General features: G+C 41.8%; 1 protein-coding gene across 4 annotated transcripts; it reads left to right on the top strand.

Annotated features, from left to right (window-relative positions):
* Positions 1-679: 679 nt before the first annotated feature.
* Positions 680-25,713, top strand: ARMC1 (armadillo repeat containing 1). Of its 4 annotated transcripts, none has more exons than XM_063130789.1 (7): positions 680-886; positions 3,817-4,013; positions 10,537-10,628; positions 18,438-18,627; positions 23,020-23,136; positions 23,232-23,306; positions 24,604-25,713. In XM_063130789.1, exons 2-7 carry the CDS (start codon positions 3,840-3,842, stop codon positions 24,793-24,795), a joined length of 840 nt encoding a protein of 279 aa, XP_062986859.1. In that variant the 5' UTR covers positions 680-886; positions 3,817-3,839; the 3' UTR covers positions 24,796-25,713. The 4 variants fall into 4 exon arrangements, with proteins under 4 accessions (XP_062986859.1, XP_062986857.1, XP_062986858.1 ...); XM_063130787.1 differs by having other exon boundaries at positions 3,814-4,013; XM_063130788.1 differs by having other exon boundaries at positions 680-896.
* The last annotated feature ends 38 nt before the right edge of the window (positions 25,714-25,751 follow it).

The raw sequence follows: 25,751 nt of genomic DNA, 5'->3' as shown, positions 1-25,751 counted from the left end.
AATTAGGCCTTACTTTCGTGAAGATGGGTTGCATTGTGTTATAGCTCCCACTTGTACTATTTTAACTAAGAACCACAATCCATGTTGTTTTCAGCTTCACAGAAGCCCTGTGAAACTGGCAATTAAGGCAGCAAATCCAGACATACTTGTCTGAGAGTCAACCGTGTCCAAGTCTATGGACTTACTTCTGAGTAGACATGTATAGCACTGCACTGTCAGGCTGCAATTCTAAACAAACTTATTATGGAGTAAACCCATTCAACACAAAGGGCTTTTCCTCCGCATAAGCATGCATAAGATTGCAATGAGGAAATACTTCCAATTTTAAGATTAAGAATGCAACCCTATGCACACTTACCTGGAATGATGAACCCCACTGAACATAGTGGGTTTCACTTCCATACAAACGTGCACACGATTGCTTTATGAACTCCAACACCCCCCCCATTATGCAAGACTCAAGCAGAACCTCGCGAGACTGAGTGTACCTTCCTGGAATTTGTAGTTCCCTAGAGCCGCCTTAATGCCTTGTTAGACTCTAACCCACAATGCCGCTGAACTCCAGAAGTTAACCAATCAGGGAGTGGCGTAATAAGCCGAGCTGTGAGTGGAGAGGAAGCACTCGTGGTTGCAGCTAATCAGGCCCCGGAGAACGCAGAGGTGCTGGAGATCTGTGAGCGCCCGCTTGGCTGGGTGAATGTTATCCCCGGGGGTGGAAGGTTCCAATTCAGCTGACCTCTGCTTGGGCGCTCAGCGGTGCGAAGCGCCTTCTCCCTTGGGCGCGAGGGCAGCAGCGGCAACAGCAGAGACGTGACCTGGACTGGACTGGGCTCTCCTCTGCCGGGGCGGGAGCACTAAAGCGCCTCCCCTTCTGCGTCCTATGAAAGTGAGGGCGGGTAATGGGGATCCTTGGACCACGGCGTGGGGCGGCAGGGGAGACAGCGGATGGGCAATTAAGGGGTGGGGGTGAGAAGAGACCCGAGGGAGTGGCCCGGGGTGGGTAAAGGTGAACCCTCTGCCATGGGAGACGTCAGTCACAACCTCCGAGCGATTTGAACCCCTCTGTTCTCAGCTCAGGGTTTCCAGGGACTCTCTTTCATTTACGCCCTGTCCGTGGTGTTCTTCCCCAAGCTGGTGCCCTCCAGGGGTGCTGGACTGCAACTCCCAGCATTCTAATGCAGCATGCTGGGAACGCTGGGAGATGCAGTCCAACACCTCTGGAGAGCTCCAGGTTGTGGAAGAGTGCTATGCATATTTACTCTGAAATGAGCGCTACTGGGGCTTATCTAGTAGGTGCGTTTAAGGATTGCAATGTAAAGTCGCTTTCAGTCGTCTGGCCCTGTTCAAAGAACTGAAAATTAGTGTTGTTTTTAAGTATTGGCGAGTAAGGTAGTCTTCTGTGCACTACTTAAAACCTATATTTAATTTTATTACTATTTAATATTTTTTACAATGCAAACAAAGAAGTTATAACCCTTGCATCTTAACGGGAATGTGCACATGTTGGAATAATGTCCCACTGTATATGTTTGGGTATACTTCTGGGTGGAAATGCAGAGTTGGATAATTGGACTGCTTGGATAATTGATTTATTTTGGGGAATACAGTGAGTTGATTTTGTTTTTCAAAGGAGAAGTAAAAGTGATTCTCACAGGTCTGATATTTTCTTTGTAGGTTATACATATGTTTGGGTGCATGACCAATTGAAATCACTAGGATTTGTTTAGTTTGGAAAAAATGAGTAAGGGGAGACATGTTAGAGGTGTGCAAAATGTAGATAAGAGGTGTGCAAAATGTGGATAAGAAGACATTTTCCTCCCTTTCTCATAGTAGTGGAACCTGAGGTCATCCCATGAGGTTGATTGGTTGAAGATTCAGGATGAATAAAAAGAAGTACTGCTTCACACAGTGCATAGTCAAGCTATAGAATTTGCTGCCACAAGCTGTAGTAACAGCCACCAATTTGGATGGCTTTAAAAGGTGGTTAGACAAATTCCTGGAGGAGGAGGCTATCGATGACTAGTAGTCATGACAGCACTATGCTACCTCCAGTATCAGAGGCAGTATGCCTATGTACACCAGTTGCTGGGGAACATGGGCAGAAGGGTGCTGTTGCACTCATGTCCTGCTTGTGGGCTTTCCATCAGCTGCTGTGTGAACAGAATGATGGACTATACGGACCTTGGTCTTATCTAGCATGGCTCTTCCATGTGCAGAACTTCCATGCATAGAACTATGAGATTTAGACTGCAATCCTATGCACTCTTACTGGGGTGTAGGACTCTCTTGAACATAGTGGGACTTCTGAATAAACATGTATAGGACTGTGCTTTTAGGGATTCTATTGAGGACTGAAGTCAAGTGTAAAACATAATGAACTGGATCGGTCATAATTGTTTAAATTAACTGCACATGCTTTTTTATATTTGTATGAGCATGTTGCCCAATACTTTTAAAGCCTTCAGTAAAGTTACATGCAAATGCAACTATTTAGGGTTAATCCTAAGTATGTTTTTGAAGTGAGTTTCATTGAAACAGATATCTAAGTTCCCAAACAGAGCAGCTAACACTGCAATTCTGTGCATGTCTACTCAGAGGTAAGTGCCATTGAGTCCAATGGGATTGACGCCCAGGTAAATAAGTATAAAAGATTGAAACGCTAGTATGATGTTGCTTATTCTAATGTGTTCAAAGTGTAGTAGAATTCAAAAGAGAAGACATATCAGATTGTTAGTAAGTGTGAGCAGCCTAATTGACTTGAACTTTCAGTCAGGGTGAGCAAGAGCCCCAGAGTGAATTCATGTTTTAGTTTAGTGGTTTTCAAAGTCTTCCAGGAATGTTTTCTGTCTTGCCTTGTATGCTGTGGAACGTCTGGGGGACTGCCACATAACTTTGTGCATCGAGAAGATTCTGGGTCATATTCAAAGGATTTATGCAAAGCACTTACCATGTTGGGCGTCACTTTTCCCATGTGAGCAGAAAGTGCACCCTGGATCATGCCCCTGTGCTGTGCAGGGCAAGATTGATAGTGAAAGGCTATCTTTCTGAGATGTCTGACCGCCATTACTAGTCTTTTCATAGCGGAGTCTTTAATAAACTTTCAAGGGATCCCAAGGCTCTTGGGAGAACAGTTTAATCAAGTTATTTAGATTAGGTTCTCAAAATTTTGAATGCGTTAAGAGATCCTGCTTTCTATAATTGCATCATCATCATCATCAACAACAACAAATGTATTGTGTACATAATGAATATACAAATTGTGATCTCTACATTTTTATATGTGCATATTTTTTAAACTTCCCAGTGATTTTAAAATGCATGTTTTGTGTGTGCACTGACATTTTGTTATGGTGTGTTTAGTTTATTGTTCCTGATATTTGGGGGAAACACTTGTTCCGGCACTGTTTTTTCTTTTGTTTTGCCAGAGATGGCATGCAGAAGTTGAGAATGTTGTTCTTCCACTTCTCATGCCCTACAGCTCTCTAAAGCTCCCTTTTTTCAAATGGTAACGCCAATGTACAATTTTTGAAAAAGAATTAACTAATTTTGCAGATTTTACCCTCTTTCCCCCCAACTCTGTATTTATAAACATGCTACTTCTTTTTCCAATTGAAATTAAACAAATGTAGTGAAGGTAGTATCTTCAGAAATCGTTGATTTTTCAGGATGGTTGGTACAGCATGTGCTGATTGCACCTTTTTAGTTTAAAGATGCTTTAAAACTACTTAGGAAAATGTAATAGGATCAATCTAGTGTGTGCTATATTACTTTATGTACCTTTATTAACACTTGTTAATAAAATTTCTTTTATAGCAGAATCTTATGTATGACAAGGAAAAATGAACACTACGATGAGTGAGGAACCTGATGCATTATCCGTAGTTAACCAGCTGAGGGATCTTGCAGCTGACCCTCTAAATAGAAGAGCAATTGTCCAGGATCAAGGATGTCTACCAGGCCTTATTTTATTTTTGGATCATCCCAACCCTCCAGTTGTCCACTCAGCACTACTTGTAAGTTTAATCCGTTTTCTTATCTTGCAACATGTTCTGTGTCGGACTTTTTGTATGCTTTGTGATTGGCTCCGTAAATTTGAGCTTTTGATATCAAATGATTGCTTATTGGCTACTGAAGTAGTATTGTATATTAATTTTCCACTGTGTCTCCATAAAATTCTCAACAAATTGTCTCAAAACAAATTGTCTCAAGTGAAAATCTCAAGAAAAATTGTATTGCTACTGCTGAAGATATATATATATATATATTTGCACAGACCACCTGAATGTAGATGCAGTAAAACATCCTGTGGTAGAACCCTTAAGGCTTACTGGGGAGCTGGGGGTGTAATGAAGCAGATGGGAAGACTGCCAGAACTATGATGGAGGAAAACACATAGAAAGCTTGACCGAGTACAACTTGGAGCTCATCTTTGTGACCTCTGCAGTGGTGATGACAGCCAAAAAAAAAAAAGGGAAAAAAAGAACCCCTTACTTTTCTGCTTCCATTGCATTTACTCAGTGCCACCCAGCAGAGCTGTTTGGCCTTATGATGGATCTGTTACAACTGGGGCTTCAGAAAGAGGTGAAGGGATGTTTGGAAGCCTCCTGTGGCCAGTGTGCTCCATGTTTTGCAGAGAAAGTCTTCAGTGGTGGTGATTTTGGAGGACATCTACTTCCTAGGTTTTGTGGGATATCTTTCACCTAGCTTGTCCTGAGGACATGGATGGAATCCTTTTGGCTGCCTACTTGTGTTTTGGACTTTTGCCTATCCTGGCTGTTTATATCAGTTCAGTCTGGGTTTTGTACCTGGGTTAATGAAGTGGTGAGTGCTTTACTTAGAGAGTTGTGTGCCAGTGATATTGAAGAAGGAAGTGTGTTGTGGCTCCTACTAAGGTAGTTATCTTCGGATCCCTCAGACCTGAACAATTTTATTTATATATTTGATTTGTACCCTGCCTTTCCACCCCCCACCCAAAAATGGCGTAATTATCTCCCAGTGTTAAATATTCCATTTTGGGGGCAAAGTGTGTGAGCATTTGGGCAACACATGTCCAGGGATTTCTGGATGAAACAGATTAACTAGATCTTTTTCAGCCAGGCTTTTGGCACAGAACCACTTTGGGTCACTCTAGTGCAGGGATAGAAAATCTGTGGGCACATGTGGCAATTTGAGAAACTGCCCTGGGCACCCTACGAAATGGCTTTCCTGGGAGGTATGGCTAGTCACAACAGCAAGTAACCTGCCCCAAAGACTATGTACAAGGCATGGGTGGGGTTTGAGTCCTAACACTCTTAATAACTCAATTGATCCCACAGCTTCTCAGCACCGCTAGTGCACGGACAGCATTGGATACTGCTCAATATCTTTAGACCTATCTGCAAACTAACCACTTCATATTGCATAAATAATCACACATTATGCCGGCACTGGTCTATGATTCACAAAGCTGCATGGTATGTTTTGAGCATTTTGTTGCATGTCTGTATGCTGAGAAGTCCCAAGAAGTCCCTGCTTTCTAGTATATGTGATGATCTAGCAGTGTGTTTCATGTTTGTGAAAATGCTTTCCATGGACTAGTTTGGAAGATGCTCTTCCTGATGTTATCCCAGTGTGCATAACAAAAAGAAGACCACGCTTCCCTATCCTTCCCACTTCTGTTCCGCTTCTGTGATTACTAGACATACACGTTTGGATGCATTTGAATTAGGTATACATGCATAAAATCGTGTGTGCATGAACCTGGAACACAAAATTTGATTGTTGGATATTGTACTGCTCAGACCTATGTGCATTTGGATTTTAGGTGACTACCCCTACTCAGATGTTAACATCTGTGCATATTTGGCGGTGGAGGAGAGACAGGAACGCTATATGAGCAGGATGGTTCAATCCCAACCCTTCACATGTAGGGAGAAGGTTGGGGAAGAGTATGGTTCTCCTACATAGGTCTGAATTGGCAAATAATATAGAGGTCTATCCAGCAGACGGATGTGACTCTATCATTCAAATGGTGTTCTGTCACAGATTTGTGTGATTCCTTTTAAATAACATCCAGGGCTTAAGATCTGGTCCTCGTTGATCTGATTCTTTTGAGTGGTGGTATGTATTTGGCACCTCTGACTGCTGCACTGGCAATTCAGTTTTCAACTTCTAGGCTTCTGATTTGAACACCTCTCTGAGCCTTGAATATCCTCTGAGGCAGAAGCAAATCTAAAAAACAATTATGCTTGGTCTTTTATATATAATATAAGTATTCTTCGTGGAGCAGTGAGCCAGCATAGTGTGTGTGGGAGAACCTCCTTCAGCCCGGGGGATTTATCCCTACATTTGTGCATCTAGGATTGCAGCCTAAATTCTTGTGTCTTCATTATTAATAGATTTGTGTTAAAAAAAAAAAAGTATTGATTAGGAAATAATACTTAGCAAGGATTAAGGTAACAGACATGCTGTATCAGTGCAATTAGGAACTGAGTAAATATCAAAGTTAGCACAAAAACAGGTAACAGGTTGAATTCTGGTGCAAAGTCCTTTGGTATCTGGCTGTATAATTTTAGGGCTCAGGTTAAAGTGTAACACTAAATAGTCCTATGGAAAACCCAAATTGCTATTAGGGCAACAGTGTACTAAAATATTCAAACTCCCCCCCCCCCCCAATAATTCATTTGTATGGTGCAAAATACCTCACCTTGTGACATATCCTGATTTTTACATGTGTGTGCGTACACACACACGCACACACAAATATTTCCCCTTTCTTAGGGAAGGTATTGGAGAGGGTTGTGGCAGAACAACTACAGACACTCTTGGAGGACACTGATTATCTAGACCCATTTCAATCTGGTTTTCAATCTGGTTACAGGACTGAATTAGCCTTGGTCGCCCTTATGGATGACCTTTATTGAGGGCGAGACAGGGGGAGTGCAACCCTGTTAATTCTGCTCTATCATTGGCTTTTGATGCCATTGACCATGGTATCCTTCTCAACCGACTCTGCGGGATGGGCGTTGGAGGCACTGTCTTCTGGTGGTTTCAGTCCTACCTGCAGGGTTGATTTCAGAGAGTAAAATTGGGTGATCATTTTTCGGCCCCTTGGCAATTAAGCTATGGGGTACTTCAGGACGCCATGTTGTCCCCAATGTTGTTTAACATCTATATGAAGCCTTTGGGGGTGGTCATTAGGGAATAATCAGGAGAGGCTGTGCAAGTCCTAGATCAGTGCCTAAACCCAATAATGGGCTGGATGAGAGCCAATAAACTGAAGCTGAATCCTGGCAAGCCCTGTGGGTGAGTGGTTCCTGAGTCCGGGAAAAGGCTCAATGCCTGTTTTGGATGGGGTTGCACGCCCTCTGAAAGATCAGGTTCGTAGTTTGGGGGTACTCCTAGATCCATCATTGTTGCCGGAGGCCCAAGTGACCATGGTGGCTCAGAGTGCTTTCTACCAGCTTCGGCTGGCTCGCCAGCTACAGCCTCTTCTGGACAGCTTGGCCACAGTGGTACAGGCATTAGTAACCTCAAGACTGCATTACTGCAATGTGCTGTATGTGGGGCTGCCCTTAAGATTGGTCTGGAAGCTGGAGCTAGTGCAGAACGCAGCAGCTCGGCTGTTATTTATTTATTTATTTATTACATTTATATACTGCCCCACAGCCGAAGCTCTCTGGGCGGTTTACAACAATTAAAAATGGTAAACATTAAAAGTATACAAAATTTAAAAACCATCAAAACATAAAAGACAGTATAAAAACAACAGTATCCTTTAATGGATACTGGCTGTTGTCAGGAGCTGCCTCTTTCCAGCATATAACTCCTTTGCAGAGGAAGTTGCATTGGCTACCTATTGGCTACTGGGCCAGGTTTAAAGTTTTGGTACTATTATTATTATTATTATTATTATTATTTATTTATATAGCACCATCAATGTACATGGTGCTGTACAGAGTAAAACAGTAAATAGCAAGACTCTGCCGCATAGGCTTACAATCTAATAAAATCATAGTAAAACAATAAGGAGGGGAAGAGAATGCCAACAGGTACAGGGAAGGGTAAGCAGGCACAGGGTAGGGAAAAACTAACAGTTTGTACTAGTGTACAAAGCCCTGAACAACTTGGGACCAGGATATCTAAGAGAGCGCCTTCTCCCTTACCAACCTGCCCAATCACTGAGGTCATCGGAGGGCATGCTCCTGGTGGTTCCACGTGGATCTGTGGCCCAATTGGAATCCACCAGGAGAAGAGCCTTTAGTGTGGTGGCCCCTTCTCTGTGGAACTCTCTGCCCCTGGACGTCAGGCAGGTGCCGACAATAGGCTGCTTCTGGCACCTCCTGGAAACAACTCTGTTTCGAGAAGTCTTCCCCAACTGACTAGCCACTGTTTTTCTTGCACCTTTGTTTTTAAATTGAATAATTTTAATTTGCTTTTTTAGACTTTTACTGTTTACACTCTGGAATCTGTGTTAGATAATTGAGCAGTATATAAATGTTGTAAATAATAAATAAATAATCAAAATAGAAATAGTCTTTCAGAAACAAAAATGCAAATCTAAGGCTTTGGACACATATATTGACTTTTATCCAGAATAAGCTGTCATATTGCTGAAAACTTTGTTTCCTGCAACATGTTAGCCACTTGAGATCATAGTATTGGAATTCCAATAAGATTTGCAGTGCCAACCTATACATATTTACTCAGAATTAAGTCCCGTTATGTTCAGTGGATGTATTCCCACTTAAGTAGGTGTAGGATCGCAGTTTTTTTATTCAGTACACAGTTTTATACAAAGAAAAAGTGATACAGATAATTATAATACAAATAATTATTGGAACAAAAACATCTCAAGCTTATGATTCCCATACCTATTATTCCAAGACTGAACAAAACATGCCCACCTGTCCATATACTCTGTGCCTCTTAAAATTCCTTCCCTCCTTTGTATATAGTTAGTCAGCTTATCCATAACTGCAAGTTCTAGACATTTACTCAGCCGTTCATTTTCCGCTGGAGATTGTGCCGCCTTTCACCTTCTGGCCCAAATAATCTTAGCTGCAATTATCATTATTGTAACCAAGGACTTTAAATTTCCAGGAATTTCATCAGGAATAATCTGGAAAATTATCAACATCAAGGTTGGTCTTAATGTTTTAATCAGTATATTTTGCAGTATATGGCTTGCAAAATCACTGGCATTCTTAGTAAAAGTGTTCCCTTTTTTTTTTTTTTTTTGCATAAGTGTGTAATGTCAAATATTTGTTGTTGTTCTCTTGCTTTCAAAGTGCTTTGTGATCACTGATCCCAGTAATTATAGCCCCAGACCTTGTACAGGAGCTCAGTATTATTCCCATATTGCAGGTATGGGGGCACTGAAGCTTCCTTGTGAGCTTATGGCTGAGGCAAGACTTGAATTCGGACTTCCCAGGTCATACAAGGACACTTGGACTTTGATTGGACGATGTGTTAACTTTTGTTTACATGCTAATACACTTGTTGATAGAAAGTCAGTTGAAAGGCCCAATTCTTTGAATGTAATTTTGAATCAGACCTTGTTCACATATTATGCTAAGTAGGGCAGTACAAGCCTCAGATTCGGATTTCCGATGCCCTGGCTACCATTTTATGACGAAACCAGCAGTTAGTGCACAGTCCTAGGACTCTGCAGTGGGGAAAGAGCCTACAAGTCCCAGTATGCACTGCTTGAGAGGGATGGACTTACTGGGGACCAGGAACGGTGCGCACTCGTGGCTTCACTGCTGCCATGATCGCCCACCTGCATGATCCAGGACATGCAAAACCCTGACTTTGTGCAAGACCCTGGGGGGAAACATTGCAAACACGTTCCCACATACATAAAGGCTCAGAAAATCACTTCCTTTTTGCAATCTGGTGTGTGTGTCTGTTTTTGTAGGGACTAGTTTCATTCAGAAAACACCAAAGTGGAGGATGAAACTGAGAAGGACATTGACAAAATAGGGATATGGCTATACTAGGCTTGATAGCGGACAGACTATTTTTTTTAAGAGCTATTTTTTGTTCATAAGAGCTCAGAAACTTAAATCGCTTTGGTGATCTGATGCAGGGAGAATGGGCAGTTTCCCTTGTGAGCCTGCAACCCTAGCGGACCAATTGCAGGAAAGGTGCTGACACAGGGAACAGGAAAATAAGGATTTCTGCTGCAAAGGTCTCTGGGATATATCCTGGGAGTTGGTTTGAGGCCTGAAAGGGACTGAGGGAGAAACAAGCCACAGCAAGCCACTGAGCAGGTGCTCATCTGTCCGGAGTAACAGACAGTCAACCCACCCACTGTGACTTATTCTCAGGGGAGCTTAGCGTGATGTGTGAACTCGCGGAGAGCATCAATATCACTCTTGGCATTTTTCCTGGCAAGTGTACTTTGAAGATATTTCAGTGAAGATATTCTAACCATTGCATGCAATCTTTTCAAAACCTTTGAAATGTTATAGTGTACTTTTGAGAGGCATGAAAGAAAGAACTAAAAGACTAATGAAAATACATGTAAATCAATATAACTCACCTTTCTTGTAGGCTCTCCGCTATTTGGCGGAATGTCGTGCCAACAGAGAAAAGATGAAAAGTGAACTGGGTATGATGCTGAGCTTACAGACTGTTGTACAAAAGTGAGTATACTGTGCATGATCTGGAGTAACTGTACATAATTAATATTTTTCTGCCTTAAAGTTGTTTTTAAAATAACGTATATGGAGATTGGTCACATCAAGAAGGTGGTTTCCTTTTGCTGGATGAATGAATGTTAAGTGTGCAAATGAATGTTAAAGTCAGAGCACCATTTTAAAAGCAACGTTGATATCAGTACCAAACAGTTGATACGAAATTTAAGAGATAAGGCAAACATGCAGGAAAATTTCCACAGTGAAGTTACAAACTTAGTAAAGTAGCCCAACAAACATTTTGATAAGGGTTCTAGTTGCCCAGAGGCAACCAGGTAAGTGAACTAATTGCAAAATAATATTCATTTTCTTGTTTTGTTGACTTATGATCCTGATCACAGATGAGGTCCTGTTCTGTTGCATTTTGCATAGATGTATTGTAGGCTTATAGCAGCAGCAAATGAACACTGTGATGTAACCTGTCAGAATTTTGTAAGCAAGTAGTTGGGTTGATATTGTGAAGTCATTAATGTGTGGACCCTATACAGTGATGTTAGCTTGTAGTCTGCAAGTAAGTAGATTCGTTTTGGGTTTGACAGAAAAGTGATGCATGGGTAGAAGAGACCAATATATATTCCCTTTCATAATATAGTAGCATTATGATACCTATCTTTGCCTGTAACTTTTAAAAAATCCACTGGGGAATTGAAATAACTAGTAGCTCTTGAGTGACAAATTAATGAAAGCCAAATTCCAATTACCTAGCACTCTCCCCCCACCCCCCCGCACAAGATAGTCTGCTGTTGCCAGAACGTCCAGTTGAACTAGCTGAACTAAATCCAACACAGCTTTTTCCAATTTATTACTTGCCTAAGATGATCAGCTCAATTAATATGCATTTAATTGCATTGGAATCCCTTGCAGATATGGTAAAACACACACACACACACACACACACACACACACACACACACACTTCTATAAACTTAACCATCCCCATCAGTTTTAATTTCATGCAGGTTTAATTGCTTGCTGTTCCCCTTAATAATTAAACTGCCAGAACTAGAGAAGTTTAAATTGACTGTGGGCTGGTTTGCACAATCACTGCTGTCCACGGCAGCTTATGTAACCCACAGTGGGTTGAGGCCTGTGACCGCAGCCATTTTGAATATTTAGCTCCCAGCGGGAGTTTGCCATGGTTTGCCGTGTCGTTCAAACCAAGACAGTAGGAGTTGTAACCCTTAGAGGGTTGTAGGGTTATTTGGGGGTTGTTTAACTTTCAAATAACCCCTGTTGCCCAGGGTTCGGACATCACAACAAACCATGGAACCTGTTGAACGTTCAAAATGGCTACTAGCATGTGCCGCAACCCACCATGGCTTAAATAAGCCATGGCAAGTTGCAGCGCATTGGTGGCTTAAGCTACTGTGGGCTACAGAGATTGTGCAAACGTGGTTTGTCTAGTGAAAGAGAAGTGATGTCATCCTCTACGAGAGCAGACTGAATCCAGCTTTCCTTGCTGGCACAGAGCTCAATCCCTTATCCAAGCATAACCTTGTTGTTCTTCCTGAAATTGGAGGACAATGAAACAGAAGTCCCCAACAGTGGGCGGTAGCAAATTCGGCTTTTATTTTGGCATGTTCTCCTCTTACAACGCCAGCAAAAATGCAGAGAACAACTAAGGAGCAGGTAGCTCCAGTAACCAAAGGAGAATTTGAGACCACCATCCTGGATCATACATCCCTTTTTAAAGTTGATTTAAGTCAAAGTTCAAGTCTCTGATTGCACTATTGAAAATGGCAATATGCGATTTGACAGAGAGGGTGTCAGTTGTGTAAATGTCAGCAAACCCAGGTACTTGATTTTGAAACTAGTAATGATGATACCCTTAAAAATTGGCTGATAACCAGAAGAAATTTCAAGGTGAACTGGATGGTGTGCAGAGAACTTGAGTTGACAATTTACATTTTAAAGGCTTCAGGAAGAATGTTAAAGAAAATATTATAGCAAATTTTATAACTTAACTATGACTTTTGAAATAATACTTGATGATGGATTAAAAGGCCTCACAGAGCTGTCATTTCATAATGGATTTTGAAGAAGAAGCCTAGACATATTTTTGCATTTTCAACACGAAGGGCGTACGTTGTGCAAAAGAAATAAAGCAAAATCCAGTTGTATTAAAGGCTTAAAATATAATGGACAATGTATCTTGATATTCCAGAATGTATCTACTGAAACTTTTAGGAGGAAGAAATCTATTCAATCTATGACTGAAATGCTTAATAAGGAAGGCATTAGATTACTGGTTTCCAATGGGGGAACCACATCAGAGTTCTAACAAAGCACAGTGCAGGGGCAAAAACTAGGGCAGCATTTTACCTCCACGCAGTGAAGCCCTGCAGACAAATTTTATAAAGGCAAGGAAAGAAATGTAGGAGACACCGCTCCTCACTCTGACTACATTTCTTGAATTGTGGAATAATGTCTTCCAATCTGGCATTTGATTGCATTTCATTAGAAGTATCATTGTTTGGTCTATGGTATTAGTAGTGCTTTTGGCTGCTAAGGTTCTACATTAGGGGGGTGGGCAACCCCTTTCCCCCCAAGATTGCAGTCGGTTGGGAGCTGCATGTGATGGTGGGCGTGGTTGAGGATGATGGTGGGCGTATACGGTTAAGGGTGGTTCTTCCCACCCTCCCAGCCTCTCACACTCATTTTAATAGACAGGTTTACTCATCAGATCTCTGTGGGAATCTTGGTTGTACCAGGAGTACTGCTTGAAGCCTCCCTTCTTCCCCTCCCCACTAGTGCTCCCAATACAGCCAAAATCATAGTCCCACTGCTGCTATTGGCAGCATGGGACCTAGTGATCTTTTCCGCTCCCCAGCTGAAAAGTGGGTGGAGTTTAGTAGGCTGCACAGCGAGCAACCAGGGGATGCCTGCAGAACGCATGCACACACATTTTTGTTCTCTATAGTAGTCTCCATTTGGATTGGCTCCATTGGGAGACTAGGCAGTTGCTTCACTTCTTTTAGTTTAGTGACTACCTTTACAACGAAAACCAGTTTGATACATGGAGGCAAGTACATTCTCTTGCAGTTATTTTTCAAACCCACACAAACTTTCTCCAGGAGAGATTGTTTCTGTTTCTGATGACTTACAAGATGCTGGTGTGGGTCTGCAGTGGATTCAAAAACATGGTTAGACCACGGTCTTGTAATTAGCTTTATAAAATTGGGGCCCTGCCCAGTACGACCCCTGTCCTCTGATAAATGGATATTTAAAGGAACAGACTTTGTTTTTTGTTATATTTCCTCCCAGAAGGCCAAGGTGGCATATGTGATCCTCCTCCTCTGTAAAATGCCTCTCTGATATGAGGATCATGACTTTATGGGATGCCTTTAAATTGTTTGTATACATTTCATACATTCAGTATTATGAGAGAAAGAAATCACTCATGTGTACTAAACAGTATTATGTGGAGCTTGGGAATGCAACTTTAGATTAATTGCAGAATATTTTAAGAAAAAGCAACAATGCCATCTAGTGTGTCTAATTAGAACAGAACAAAATAATTTTATCTGAGGATGTAGCTTGGGTTTTGCCATATAATCAAGTTTTATGGATTGGGAAAAATAATCTAAGGATACAGTTAATAATTTGCTTAGTAACAAAATATCTTATTGCTAGAAGGAAGTTATAGATAAAGTTATTAGTTTGAAGGGCTAAAAGAAAAGTGACTTAGCCAAGAACCTAAGTACAAGGCCGAGGTGGGCTCTGAGCTCCAGAATGCAACTTTATCCTTTTGAACCCACAGTTTTGTGCATCAACACCCATTTCACAAAAGGCAAATTGGCATGGCTCAAAGGCAAATAACTATACCAAGAAACTGAGTACAAGCAGAGGTGGGGGCTGAGCTCCAAATGCCAGTGACATATCCCCCCCCCCCAAATAACAGCAAAGACACCATTTCATAGAAGGCTCAGAGAAACACAAAAACACACAAGCAAAAGCAGCTATCCTGTCCTTTACAAAGGTGCCATTCCAGAATCATGGACAATAGTTAAAATCTTTTAACTAAAAATATTAAAATCTTAACCTGCTAGAGGCACTACCTAGACAGTACTAAAACGGCACCTGATTATAGCATTCCAGTTTGTAAACTGCAAATTTGGGTGCCATTTTCCCATTTCTTGGGCATGTGTTCTGAAATTCACCCGTTACCTTAAGTGCTAGAGGCATTCTAATGTTTTTGTCTTTCCCCTACTCACACAGAGTACCTCTGAATGATGCTGCATCTGGGTAATTTTGGAGTTAAGAAAAGGATGGCAAAGCTGCTGAAAGAGGAGCCTCATTGATGCTGCTGGCACAAGCAGTGGCAAAATGGGGTTTAAAAAACAATAACAACATCCACCAATGCCAATGCCCTTCCAACAATTTTCACTGCACTCCCCCACTCTGTCCAGATTACAGCAAATTCGTTATTTCTCATCCCTTCCCCAAGAACCAGCCAAACAATAAATTTGAGCATCTGTAAGAGCCATGCTGGATCAGACTGAAAGCCTGTATAGTCCAGAATTTTGTCCACAATGTGGCCAACCAGTTGCCTTTGGGAAGCCCACAAGCAGGACATAAATTCAACAGCACCATCTCGCTCGAGTTCTCCAGCAACCAGTATTGAGAGGCATATTGCCTCTGGAACTGGAAGTACTATATAGCCATTATGATGAGTAGGCATTGGTCGCCATTGAATGTACCCAAGCCCCATTTCTTGATTTAAACTAGTTGTATACTGCTTGATGATCTTTACATGCCCTACATTAAAAACACATCAAATACAATCGAAAAACTAATGTAAGGACAATATATAATAATAACCACAACCAAAAGTACACATAGTAAAACTGAGCAGTGCAATTACAAGTCAGAGAATGGCTGAGTAAATAGAAATGTCTTCAAGAGCTCTCTGCCTCTCAGACCATACATGAAAGGGGGTATTCCAGAGGGTAGGTGCTACTACTGAGATGGCCCGCTTGCATGCCATTGCCTGATGATTTGCTGCTGGTTGTGGAATGACCAATAAGGCCTCCTCAGAAGATCCCAGAGGTTTATTTGATGTATATAGGGGAAGACAGTCTGCTAAACCCATGGAAGTTGGTGGCTATTACTATGTCCCGTGGAAGGTATAGAAGCCATGAGGTGGCAAAAGGCCTCGGTTTTACATTGATTTTGGACTTCCTCCTTGCTAACCGTTTTAATAATTGTCCTTTAAAAGACATCTTACTAATATGTTGAACCAAGTCGATTGTTTTTGATGGTATTTCAGAGAGCAGTGGTAGTTGTGGGGTTGAAGAGAAGCTGTGCATGGGTTGGTATTTTTACCGTAGGAAATGTGGGAATAAAAATTAAACTTACATGGAATGGGAGATAGGTGGTGACGGTTGAATAAGCAGTATCTTCAAGCCTTGGCAGTTGGACACTGTCTAAATTCTGAAATGTTAGGAATGCAGTGGCCGTCCATGCAAATTGAACAGCTATGAAGGAAAAATGCTGAAGCAGGCTGTCTTGAGATATTTAGTTCCCTCCCATCAGCTTGCTGGAATAAGAAGCAAAGATTGCTCAAGATGCTGTTTTAAAAAGGGACAGCATATTTTAATTGAAAGTTACTTTATGTGAAATATGCCAGACTGACAGTATTGCAAGCTGAGTTCGGAACCTGGGCGGGGGGGAGGGGGGAATAGGAGGATTTGCAACGGACCTTCCATCTTTTCCCTAATCCTTTGTGTCAATTGGTGTTTTTGAAGATACGCTAAGGAGAATAATGTTACTCAGTCCTTCCCCAGATTGTTATAAATTCTAATACAATGAAAAATGCATTGGTTATTCATCAAATAAAGAACCAACTCTCAGCTTTCCATCCACTTCTGTCATCGGGGATCAGAATCCCAAGACCAGGCTCTGCAAATAAGTTCTGGTTTGTTTCTTAGCAGTTGGGCACAGGCTTGGTCCCCACTCTGAGGGTGTTCTTGAATGCCTCCCTTCAAAAGTAAATGGCTGCTATTGATTCCTATGGAGAACATAGAAACAGAAGAAGCTGCCTTAGACTGAGTTAGATCACTGGTCCATCTAGCCCAGCGCTGGTAGCAGCTCTCCAGGTTTTCAGGCAGGGTTTTTTCCAGCCCTAACCAGAGTTGCCTGGGATTGAACCTGGGAACTTCTGCATGCAAAGCAGACACTCTACCTACTGAGCTATGGCACCTCCCCACGCCCATGGTGGGGAGTGGATAAAAGGAGTCTGGGATTGAGAGGCGAGAAAGAGAGTGCTAAGAGGATGTCATTGTCAGAAGATAGAGAACGAGGAGAATATTGGAGGCAAAAGAGAGAGATCCAGAAAGAATCACTGGAGTGAAGAAGGATGGATGAAAGGGGCAATTTATTTATTTATTTATTGCATTTTTATACCGCCCAATAGCCGAAGCTCTCTGGGCGGTTCACAAGGATTTGGAGGCATTCATTTACCTCTTGAGATGCCAAAAAAAAAGGCAAAGGGGTAGAAAAAAGGATGTTTGGTGTAGTGGCTAAAGTGTTGGACTGGGAGTCGGGAGATGTGGGTTCTACTCCCCACTCAGCCATGGAAACCCACTGGGTGACTTTGGGCCAGTTACAGACTCTCAGCCCAACCCACCTCACTGGGTTGATGTGAGGATAAAGTGGAGAGGAGGAGGATTATGTACTCCACCTTGGGTTCCTTGGAGGAAAAAAAAGGTGGAATATAAAATAATAATAATAATAATAATAATAATAATAATAATAATAATAAGTAATGCGATAAAAGAATTCCAATGCATTTTGGACCCTTAGGTCCTTCCTCAGTGTAATTTGTTACGCTGTAAGGTCTATCATCCACTTCATAACCCCCAGTCTCCTATGACGTTTCACAAGCCTTATGACTCTCATTTATAATAATAAAAGAGGATGTGTCTGTCGGTTAGTGCCATAGTGCAAAGACCATGAAACTTAGACATCTGAACTTACTAAGGGGTCCCTAGGAATGTGCACCTCAGGGTTATTTTGGTTTTAAAACACATTAAATGTTTCTACATTGTTCAAGTAACATTTTCAGCTGTTAAGGGCAGACTTTCCTAACCAGTAAACAATTTGTTTAGTTTGACACCAGGGGAGATTAAGTTGGTCAAGGGACAGAGTGATACACCTACCCCTTGATCTGTGACAATCCACCCTCAAGGAAATGAAGTGGACAGACCCCTTCCTTTCGGGTGAACCATGACAGGGTTTGTGCCTAGGGGTATCAGTGGACATAGTTTTATTCAGACAGGGTGGGAACACAATATGTACAACTCTGACAACTGTGTAAGCTTGCTTGAAGGCTTTGCTGTATCAAATGAAGGGCTATTCCATGTGAAACTGCATTAGTAAATAATGCAAAGCCCAATTCAGTAGATGACTCCTGGTTCACTCCAGGCTCATCTGGCTTTGGTAGACACACAAAGTCCAATGTGACCAGGAATCTGCCATGTGGGGGGGGGGGATGACTCAAAGCATACAGAATTTCATTGTCTGCTGGTAATAGTTCTGTTTATGCTGGGTCATTAGAAGGGTATGTAGGCAAGGTTTGGAGGCTATGGGTGTTTGCCTAGTTTTGGTTGTTCCTAATGTCACCTAAGAGTAGCAGTATTTTAGAGAACTATCTAAGAGGGACTTCATATGGCAGTTAGTCTTGCATGAGTAGCCTGTATTTGGAAAAAAAGAACTGTAATGAGAAGCCCATAAAAATCCCAGTTTGCTTTGCCTTAGGACCACGACACCAGGGGAGACGAAACTGTTAGCTTCTGAAATCTACGATATTCTTCAGTCTTCCAGTATGTCTGACATGGACAATGTAAACGAGATGAATTCTCGACGTCGGAAAGCTCAGTTTTTCCTCGGAAGTACAAATAAACGTGCCAAAACGGTGGTTTTACACATAGATGGCCTTGATGATTCGGTAAGGAATTCATAAGTATTTTTTGGTCTACAACCCACACTGGGGAATGAAGATATAGGAGGGGCGACTATTTTTTATGTAAGTACGTCTTAACTTTGCAACTTGGAATGTCATGTACTAACTAGCATAAATGTAAAACCTGCATTAAGACTGATTTACAGCTTTTGTGGGTGTCTGTAACGTGTAGAGCCTAAAGCCCAGGGGCCAAATCTGGGCTTCAAGGATTTCCCAGAAGGCCATGCTCCCCTCCCCTAGCCACACCCTCTATCTACCAACCACATTCCATTGGGTGGTTTCTTGCCTTTTGTGCAGTCCCCCCCCCATTCTAAAAAGGTGAAATGCTTCTCTGATGTTTGGGACACCACCCATTTAGCCTCCCACCCCACTAACCACTGGAACGCTTGCCCAGAGAGCTTCGCCAAAATGAAATTTGGCCCTCGGGCTGGCAGACGTTCTGCACTGCTGTTGTAGGAGTTGGTTTTAGTCAATATTAATGCATAATTTTACATTCTTCCAGGACAAAATTAAGATGTGCTTACAAAAATTTTTTTTGACTGCACTAAATTGCCAACAACTGTATTTGACAACTTTTGTTGCCGATTTGATTCACCTCTGGGCTTGGCAGCAAGAGATGCTCTACAGGGGGATTGATAAATCTTTCTAGCTCCCGCCAAGCACAATCTTTCCACTGTATTGTTCCTTTTAAAACCACGAGGCATTTGGAATAATTTATCATCTTATAGCTCAGACCTAAAGAAATGTTGGATTTTCTTAGCTGGCTTCTCCTGACATCTTTTCTCATTGTCTGAAATTTCTTTGGCTATCTGATAACCGTTGTGATAATGAGGTCTCGGTGGAGTCTTTATGCAATGTCAGAATAACTTCTTTAAATTTATCCTCCATTCCCCTGTAGATAACACCCCAGGGCCATGTTTGCCTCTTTATGGCTGCCAAGTGGCATGTAAGGCGGTTTGAGGATGTTATCCACAAGTGCCCTTAGGTCTCTGTGTTTCAGTTTTGTAGCCATTTTAAATTATCAGACCTGATCTTTTGCTGCACTGGCTTACATTTTTGCCAAGTAAGCCTGTTGGAGAACCGGGTTTGTAGATAACCCCATCTTCTCTTAATTAAGTCAGTGATTGTTAATCTGATGAATAATGAGCATATGCCACCCCTCCTCCTCCAGTTACCTCCCTCCTCTGTGCTTTCTTTGTCTCTCTCCTCCTCCCACCCCCCACACCTTAAGCCAGGTCTAATCAGTTCCAATAGTTTCATCTCTGTTATGTTTACTGACTTGGTAGTTCATTTGCTTGCCCATCACTGTCTCTAAAGCTCTTTTAAAAGCCAGGAAAATGCTGCCCATTTCTCTTTTGCCTGCCAATTTAAATACACATTACCGCTGTAAATGGTCTGTGGTCAGCACATTGTAGGGCTGCCGGTATCCTCTTCTAGACAGAGCTAATGCAGATCCTTGCAATTTCACTCCTTCATGCTGAGGTAAAGATGCTCATTTCTAGTAGTCGGTGTAGAGGAGACACGCTTAATTCAAAGGGCTTCCTTAGCTGCTGATGGCACACCAGTGTACTTTTTCAGAACAAATGTTTTCCCCCTCAAAACGATCTCTCTTCCTAGGAACGATGGATTTTTAGTTTGCGCACAGGCTTTGACGGCATGTCTCCTTAGTCTACAAAGGTGCATGAAAAACGCTGTTTGTTAATCACTTTGACTTCCAAGTGTCGGTGCTGTCTTAAACTATAGTCAGCACTTGCAGCAATTCTGAGTTTCAAAGAGATGTTTCTAACATGGACACCTACATTCATCCATGAAATTTTACAACCCCAAAGCTTTGAGAGTATTTTTTGGGGGGGAGGGGGGACCACATCAGTTATTAGGATAGTAATGTTTTCTTTTGCCCAAACTTTTTGTTCCTTTAGATGTCTAGTAACAAAAAAACCAAAACAAGCTGATAAAGGTCCAGATCAACCCCAGTCCAAAATACAAGAATAATTTAGAAGCTCTATTTTGTATTTCACAGAAATGATACTCAATGCCATTTCATTTGAAAACTAAATAATTCACTGTATACCCAACAATTCAGCAGTCACAGAAAACGTTTTGTCACTGGTCCTGTTTGCTCTATCCTTTACAAACCATTCTCCAGTTCTGGAAAGGTGAACACTTCTCTTGCATAAACGCCAACTTCCAGTGTGTATTTGGGGAGGAGCCCCAGCTCAGTGGCAGAGCACCTGCTTTGCATGCAGGAGGTCCCAGATTCAATCCCAGGCATCCTTAAATTGGGCTGTGAAAAACTCCTGCCTGAAACCCTCGAGAGCTGCTGCCAGTCAGTGTCGTCAGTACTGTGCTAGACAGACCAGTGGTCTTGATCGTAGTATAAGGCAGCTGCCTATGTTCATCTGTTGCTTCGAAGGCAGAAAGCCTGATAATTTGGGCAGCCTGATTTAAACCAGTCTTGAATGCGTTGAAATCTAGATAATTTTCTTTCCAGTTTTTCTGAATATTTAGAAAATCTTAAAATTTAAAATATAAATTTAAAACAGCCAAATTAAAATTTAATTTATAGATTGTTAAAATACTTGTGTGTGAACTGAGCCATTGGGCCAATTTCAGGTGTAATAGGAAACCATGATTTCTCACTACATTAATCAGTCTTGGATTAGCATGCTCTTCTGCCCTCTTTTTCAGACAAGAGAAGGTGATCAGAAGCTTTAGCTTCTACTTTTAACCAAACCACAGTTCCCCATGACATCTTAACCTGGTTAAACTGTAGCTTTCAAACAAGCTGGTATCTGAAACCACCATTTGATTCTCTCTTGGTCAAACAAACAATGTAAAAAACTGCCTTGTATGTGAGTCAGACCTTTGGTCCATCTAGCTCAATATTGTCAACACTGACTGGCAGCAACTCTCCAGGGTTTCAGATGGGATTCTTTCCTCACCCCATCTGGAGAAGCCGGAGATTGAACCTGGGATGTTCTGCATGCAAAATAGGAGCTTTACCACTAGGCTTTTGGCCTTACCTGAGCTACCACTGAGCTATGAATTTCTGGTTCCCAGAGTTTGAATTGGATAGGAAATTTTACATTGTGGAAGCAAAAGCTTCTAATCTAACGGCCATGCACAAGGAGAGGAGAGAGTGTGTGTACCTGAGGTGCCTGCAGGCTCATTCATGTGGCCAAAATCCATGGTTCCTATTACATCTGAGTCAGCCCAGTGTTTTGGTAGGTGTGAGATATGAAGGGGTGTGTGTGTTAGTATAGTATAGTTAGTATAGCCTAAGACCCCAAGCAATCAGCTGTGTTCCAAACCCATTCTGGTTTATTGCTTGTATAAAGCAACAAGGTCTAAACAAGGCTGGCTATATTGAGGCACTTCTAAGTTGTGTGGCCAGTATAGTGTAGTGATTAGAGTGTTGGAGTGGGACTTGGGAGATGTTGGTTCTGGTCCCTACTTGGCAATGGAATTCACTGGGTGACTTTAGGGCAGCCTCTGACTCTAAGCCCAACCTACTTTACAGGGTAGTAATGAATAATAATAATATTATTAACAACAACAACAACAGCAGCAGCAGCAATGGTGTTGATGCTGTGTAAAATTCTCAAAAGCCTCACCATAGTTAAGGGTGTATGAGCAGTGTACTTGTTCTTGCCCTAAAAGGCACCTTATTACTATGGGGCTGTCTTCAGAGAGACGATCAGTGCATGACAAATCGTGCTGGGGTAATGCAGAGCAGGTGCCACTGGCACAGGTGCGTGGAGTGTTGTTGCGCAGTGGGCCCTGTCACTTGCTTTAAACGTAGCATTGCGCTTGTATATTTGCGAGCAGACCCTTTTCTTTTGAAATCACAGTGGAGTTTGTGCAGTGTAGTGATGTCCATGAGCTGCCACAGATGAGGTAGCTGAAGGATACAACAGCTGCTTTGATGCATTTAGTCAGTATGGATGCAAGGTGTCTGATAAATAGCAACTTAAACACTAACTGCTCATCAATGAGCATTTCAGTCAGTCAGAACCTAACCACAGGGGACTGTTTAGCTGATCATACGGAGGAAAGCTTTCTTTGCTTTTCAGCACATTCTTCTCATTATTCACAGTTGATTCCATCCTGTTTTGTCTTCAAAATGTAAGCAGAAATGTTATTTTTAAATTTTCTCCCTGGCTAAATTCAAAGCAATTCTCTCTCTCTCTCTCTCTCTCTTTCTGTGTGTCTTTTTCTTTCTCTCACTTTCTAAAAGAAAAACAGCAGCAACAACAAAAAAGATGGCCATTCTGGTTCATTTCGTGTATTTTCTTAGAATGTGTAGTGGTGCCTATGTTAATGTCCACAATTGTTTGGTTAGTATTTGCACATAGCCCATGTCTTTTTAATTTCTAGTCTCGGAGAAACCTGTGTGAAGAGGCCTTGCTGAAAATTAAAGGGGTCATCAGCTTTACATTTCAAATGGCAGTTCAAAGATGTGTAGTCCGAATCAGATCAGATTTGAAAGCAGAGGTAAGCGTCTGCAGTGGTTTGCTTTCATACCCTTCAGTATTGGATAGAGACCCATGAAATTGTTTTTATTTTCTACTTTTCCCTTTTTCGCGCAGGCATTGGCAACAGCAATAGCATCAACCAAAGTTATGAAAGCTCAGCAAGTTGTGAAAAGTGAAAGTGGAGAAGAGGTGAGAAAATGATATAGAATTTAAAAGCAAGCAGTTGCATATATCAGCAATTAAAATAAACTAAAAGTAGCCCATGCACAGGGTGCATCAATAATCCAATGAATGCATGCATGAAATTCCATGCAGGCAGGGGATCTTCTGGTTTCTGCTTTGAATCAGGGCATGGAATATCTGCATAATGACACCTCTGTGTTTGTGTGCATGTGGTGGTAGCGATCTCCCTTCATTGAAGGAGACAATGGAAAGCTTCTACACATGTGGAGCTTTTCATGCCAACTGTGTATGGAAAGCCTGGTAGAATTAAAGGTGTGTCATTGGTTTAACACTGTAGAATTTTGCTTACAATAGACCAATGCAATAAAGGCATTACCTGACATTCTGTTGGTAAGAGAGTATGCAGTCTTCTGAGTTAAATTAAGCGGATGTTTTGGGAAAACTGCCTAATTAATTACACAAGTCTCTGTGATCCAAAATCCCCTACACTACAGCATAGCCAAAATGGTATATCTTGAAGGAAGTGCTCCTTGGGGGATGAATGGAGAAATTGAAATTGGTGAAGTGTTTGGTTTGTGTTTTTAAAATGGATAAAGATTTTTTTCATCTTGAGTGTTGCGAAAAATATTCAGAACTTTTAGTCTTGCGAAACCTCTGAATATGTTTAGAACAGGGCTGTGGAATGTCTTTTGGCTGAAGGGCCAAATTCCATTTCGGAAAAGCTCTTGGAGGCCACATGCCACTGATGGTTGGTACGGAAGGCCAAAAGGTATGGCCAAAGGAAAAAGGGGCTGGACCAAAATACCAGCTTAAAGCTCCTGCTGCTGGTGACTAAGCCTTCGGAGAGGCATTTCAACCTTAAAATTTCCCATTACGCTAATCAGCCTTGGATTAGCATGCTCCTCCACCCTCTTTTTCAGGTAAGAGAAGGTTCAAGTTCCTACTTTTAACCATACCTAAGTTCCCCAAACATGGTTAAACTATAGCTTCCAAACAAGCCAGGATCTGAAACCACCATTTGATCAAACTATGTAAGAAACTGCCTTGTGCGTGAGTCAGACCTTTGGTCCATCTAGCTCAGTCTTGGGGGGCGGGGGCGGGGTGTGTGTGTGGGAGAACAGCAAAAGCCAGGAAACTACCAGATGATTGATGATCAGGGGAAAGGGTGTGTGGGATTTGGCTCCTGGGCTTGAGCATTTCTACAAATGTCTAAAACAGCAGTTGTCTTAATGAGTGATGCTCAGCTTGGCAGCAAGGTTAGATTTCTGAACCCCATGATGCCTGGTTGTCCCATTTTAAACAGATGCTGGTTCCATTCCAAGATACCCCTGTAGAAGTGGAACAGAATACCGACCTCCCTGATTATTTGCCAGAAGACGAAAGCCCTTCAAAGGAGCAAGACAAAGCAGTGTCCCGGGTTGGGTCGCATCCAGAAGGTGCAGCCAGTTGGCTGAGCACGGCCGCAAACTTTCTCTCCAGATCTTTCTATTGGTGACTGTGAGTCGAGGCTAAAGGACTGTGTGAACCAAAAGGGGGACAGTTTTCCATTGGTATGGTGAACTGCCAAGTGCATTTTGCAATAAGTTATCGCAAAAGATTTTTAGACTACACAAAACATGCTGTGTTTTACATTTTATTGGACATCTGGCCTTTTAGGCCAGTCAGAAGGATGGAGGCCTCAAATGAAGGTTTGTTCATTCCCTTGCCCTCCACCCCCTGTTCTCATATATTTTATTGCCTCTCTTTTTAATATGGGTCCATGGTCAACCAAATGTTTTTGTGTGTATAAAGCGTTACTTTAAAAATCACGATAAAGACACAGAGCCCATTCAGCACAAATCTCAGGACATCTGTGCAAGGAAATAATTAGCCTAAATTTTGCATAGATCAAAATGCCTTTTGTTTTTGTTTGGCCTTACTTCAGATTATGTATATATCCCTCTGTAATGTGGCTTCAGAGGGTAAAACCTGATTTATTTGCCATTTATTTTATGTCCCCCCCCCCAACTTTGTTCAGAGCCATCATGTCCATATTCTTCTTGTTACATTGCAAAGGGGAATGCTTCAAACTTGAACTTTATTGCCCTTGACGTGTTGCATATTTTAAACTGTCAGCCCTTAACCACTCTCAATCTGGACTTTAGTAATAAGTTGAGACAAAAATGTATGTGTGTGTATTTATACAGTAAATAGCTGTAAGAAAATGCTTGTAATGATGGCTGCGGTTTTCTGGATATGATTCCGAAACCACTGATTGTAATTTAGGTTGGTTAAGAAGCTCTGGGATAAAAAGTTTCAATCTGCTCCGGTGATACCTTGTTGCAGGTTGTGACTGCGGTACAAAGTGTGGCGATGGCCTTATTAAAAAATCATTTTCATTTGATAATAAGAGCTGAGCATAGCAGAGAGAGTGGGTGGGTGGGTGGGGAATAGAATGCCTAATATGCCAGA

The sequence above is a fragment of the Elgaria multicarinata genome, chromosome 7 (genome assembly GCF_023053635.1).
Source record: "Elgaria multicarinata webbii isolate HBS135686 ecotype San Diego chromosome 7, rElgMul1.1.pri, whole genome shotgun sequence".
NCBI lineage: Eukaryota > Metazoa > Chordata > Lepidosauria > Squamata > Anguidae > Elgaria > Elgaria multicarinata.
Note: the sequence above shows the minus strand (reverse complement) of the source record. Positions and strands in the feature narration are given on the sequence as shown.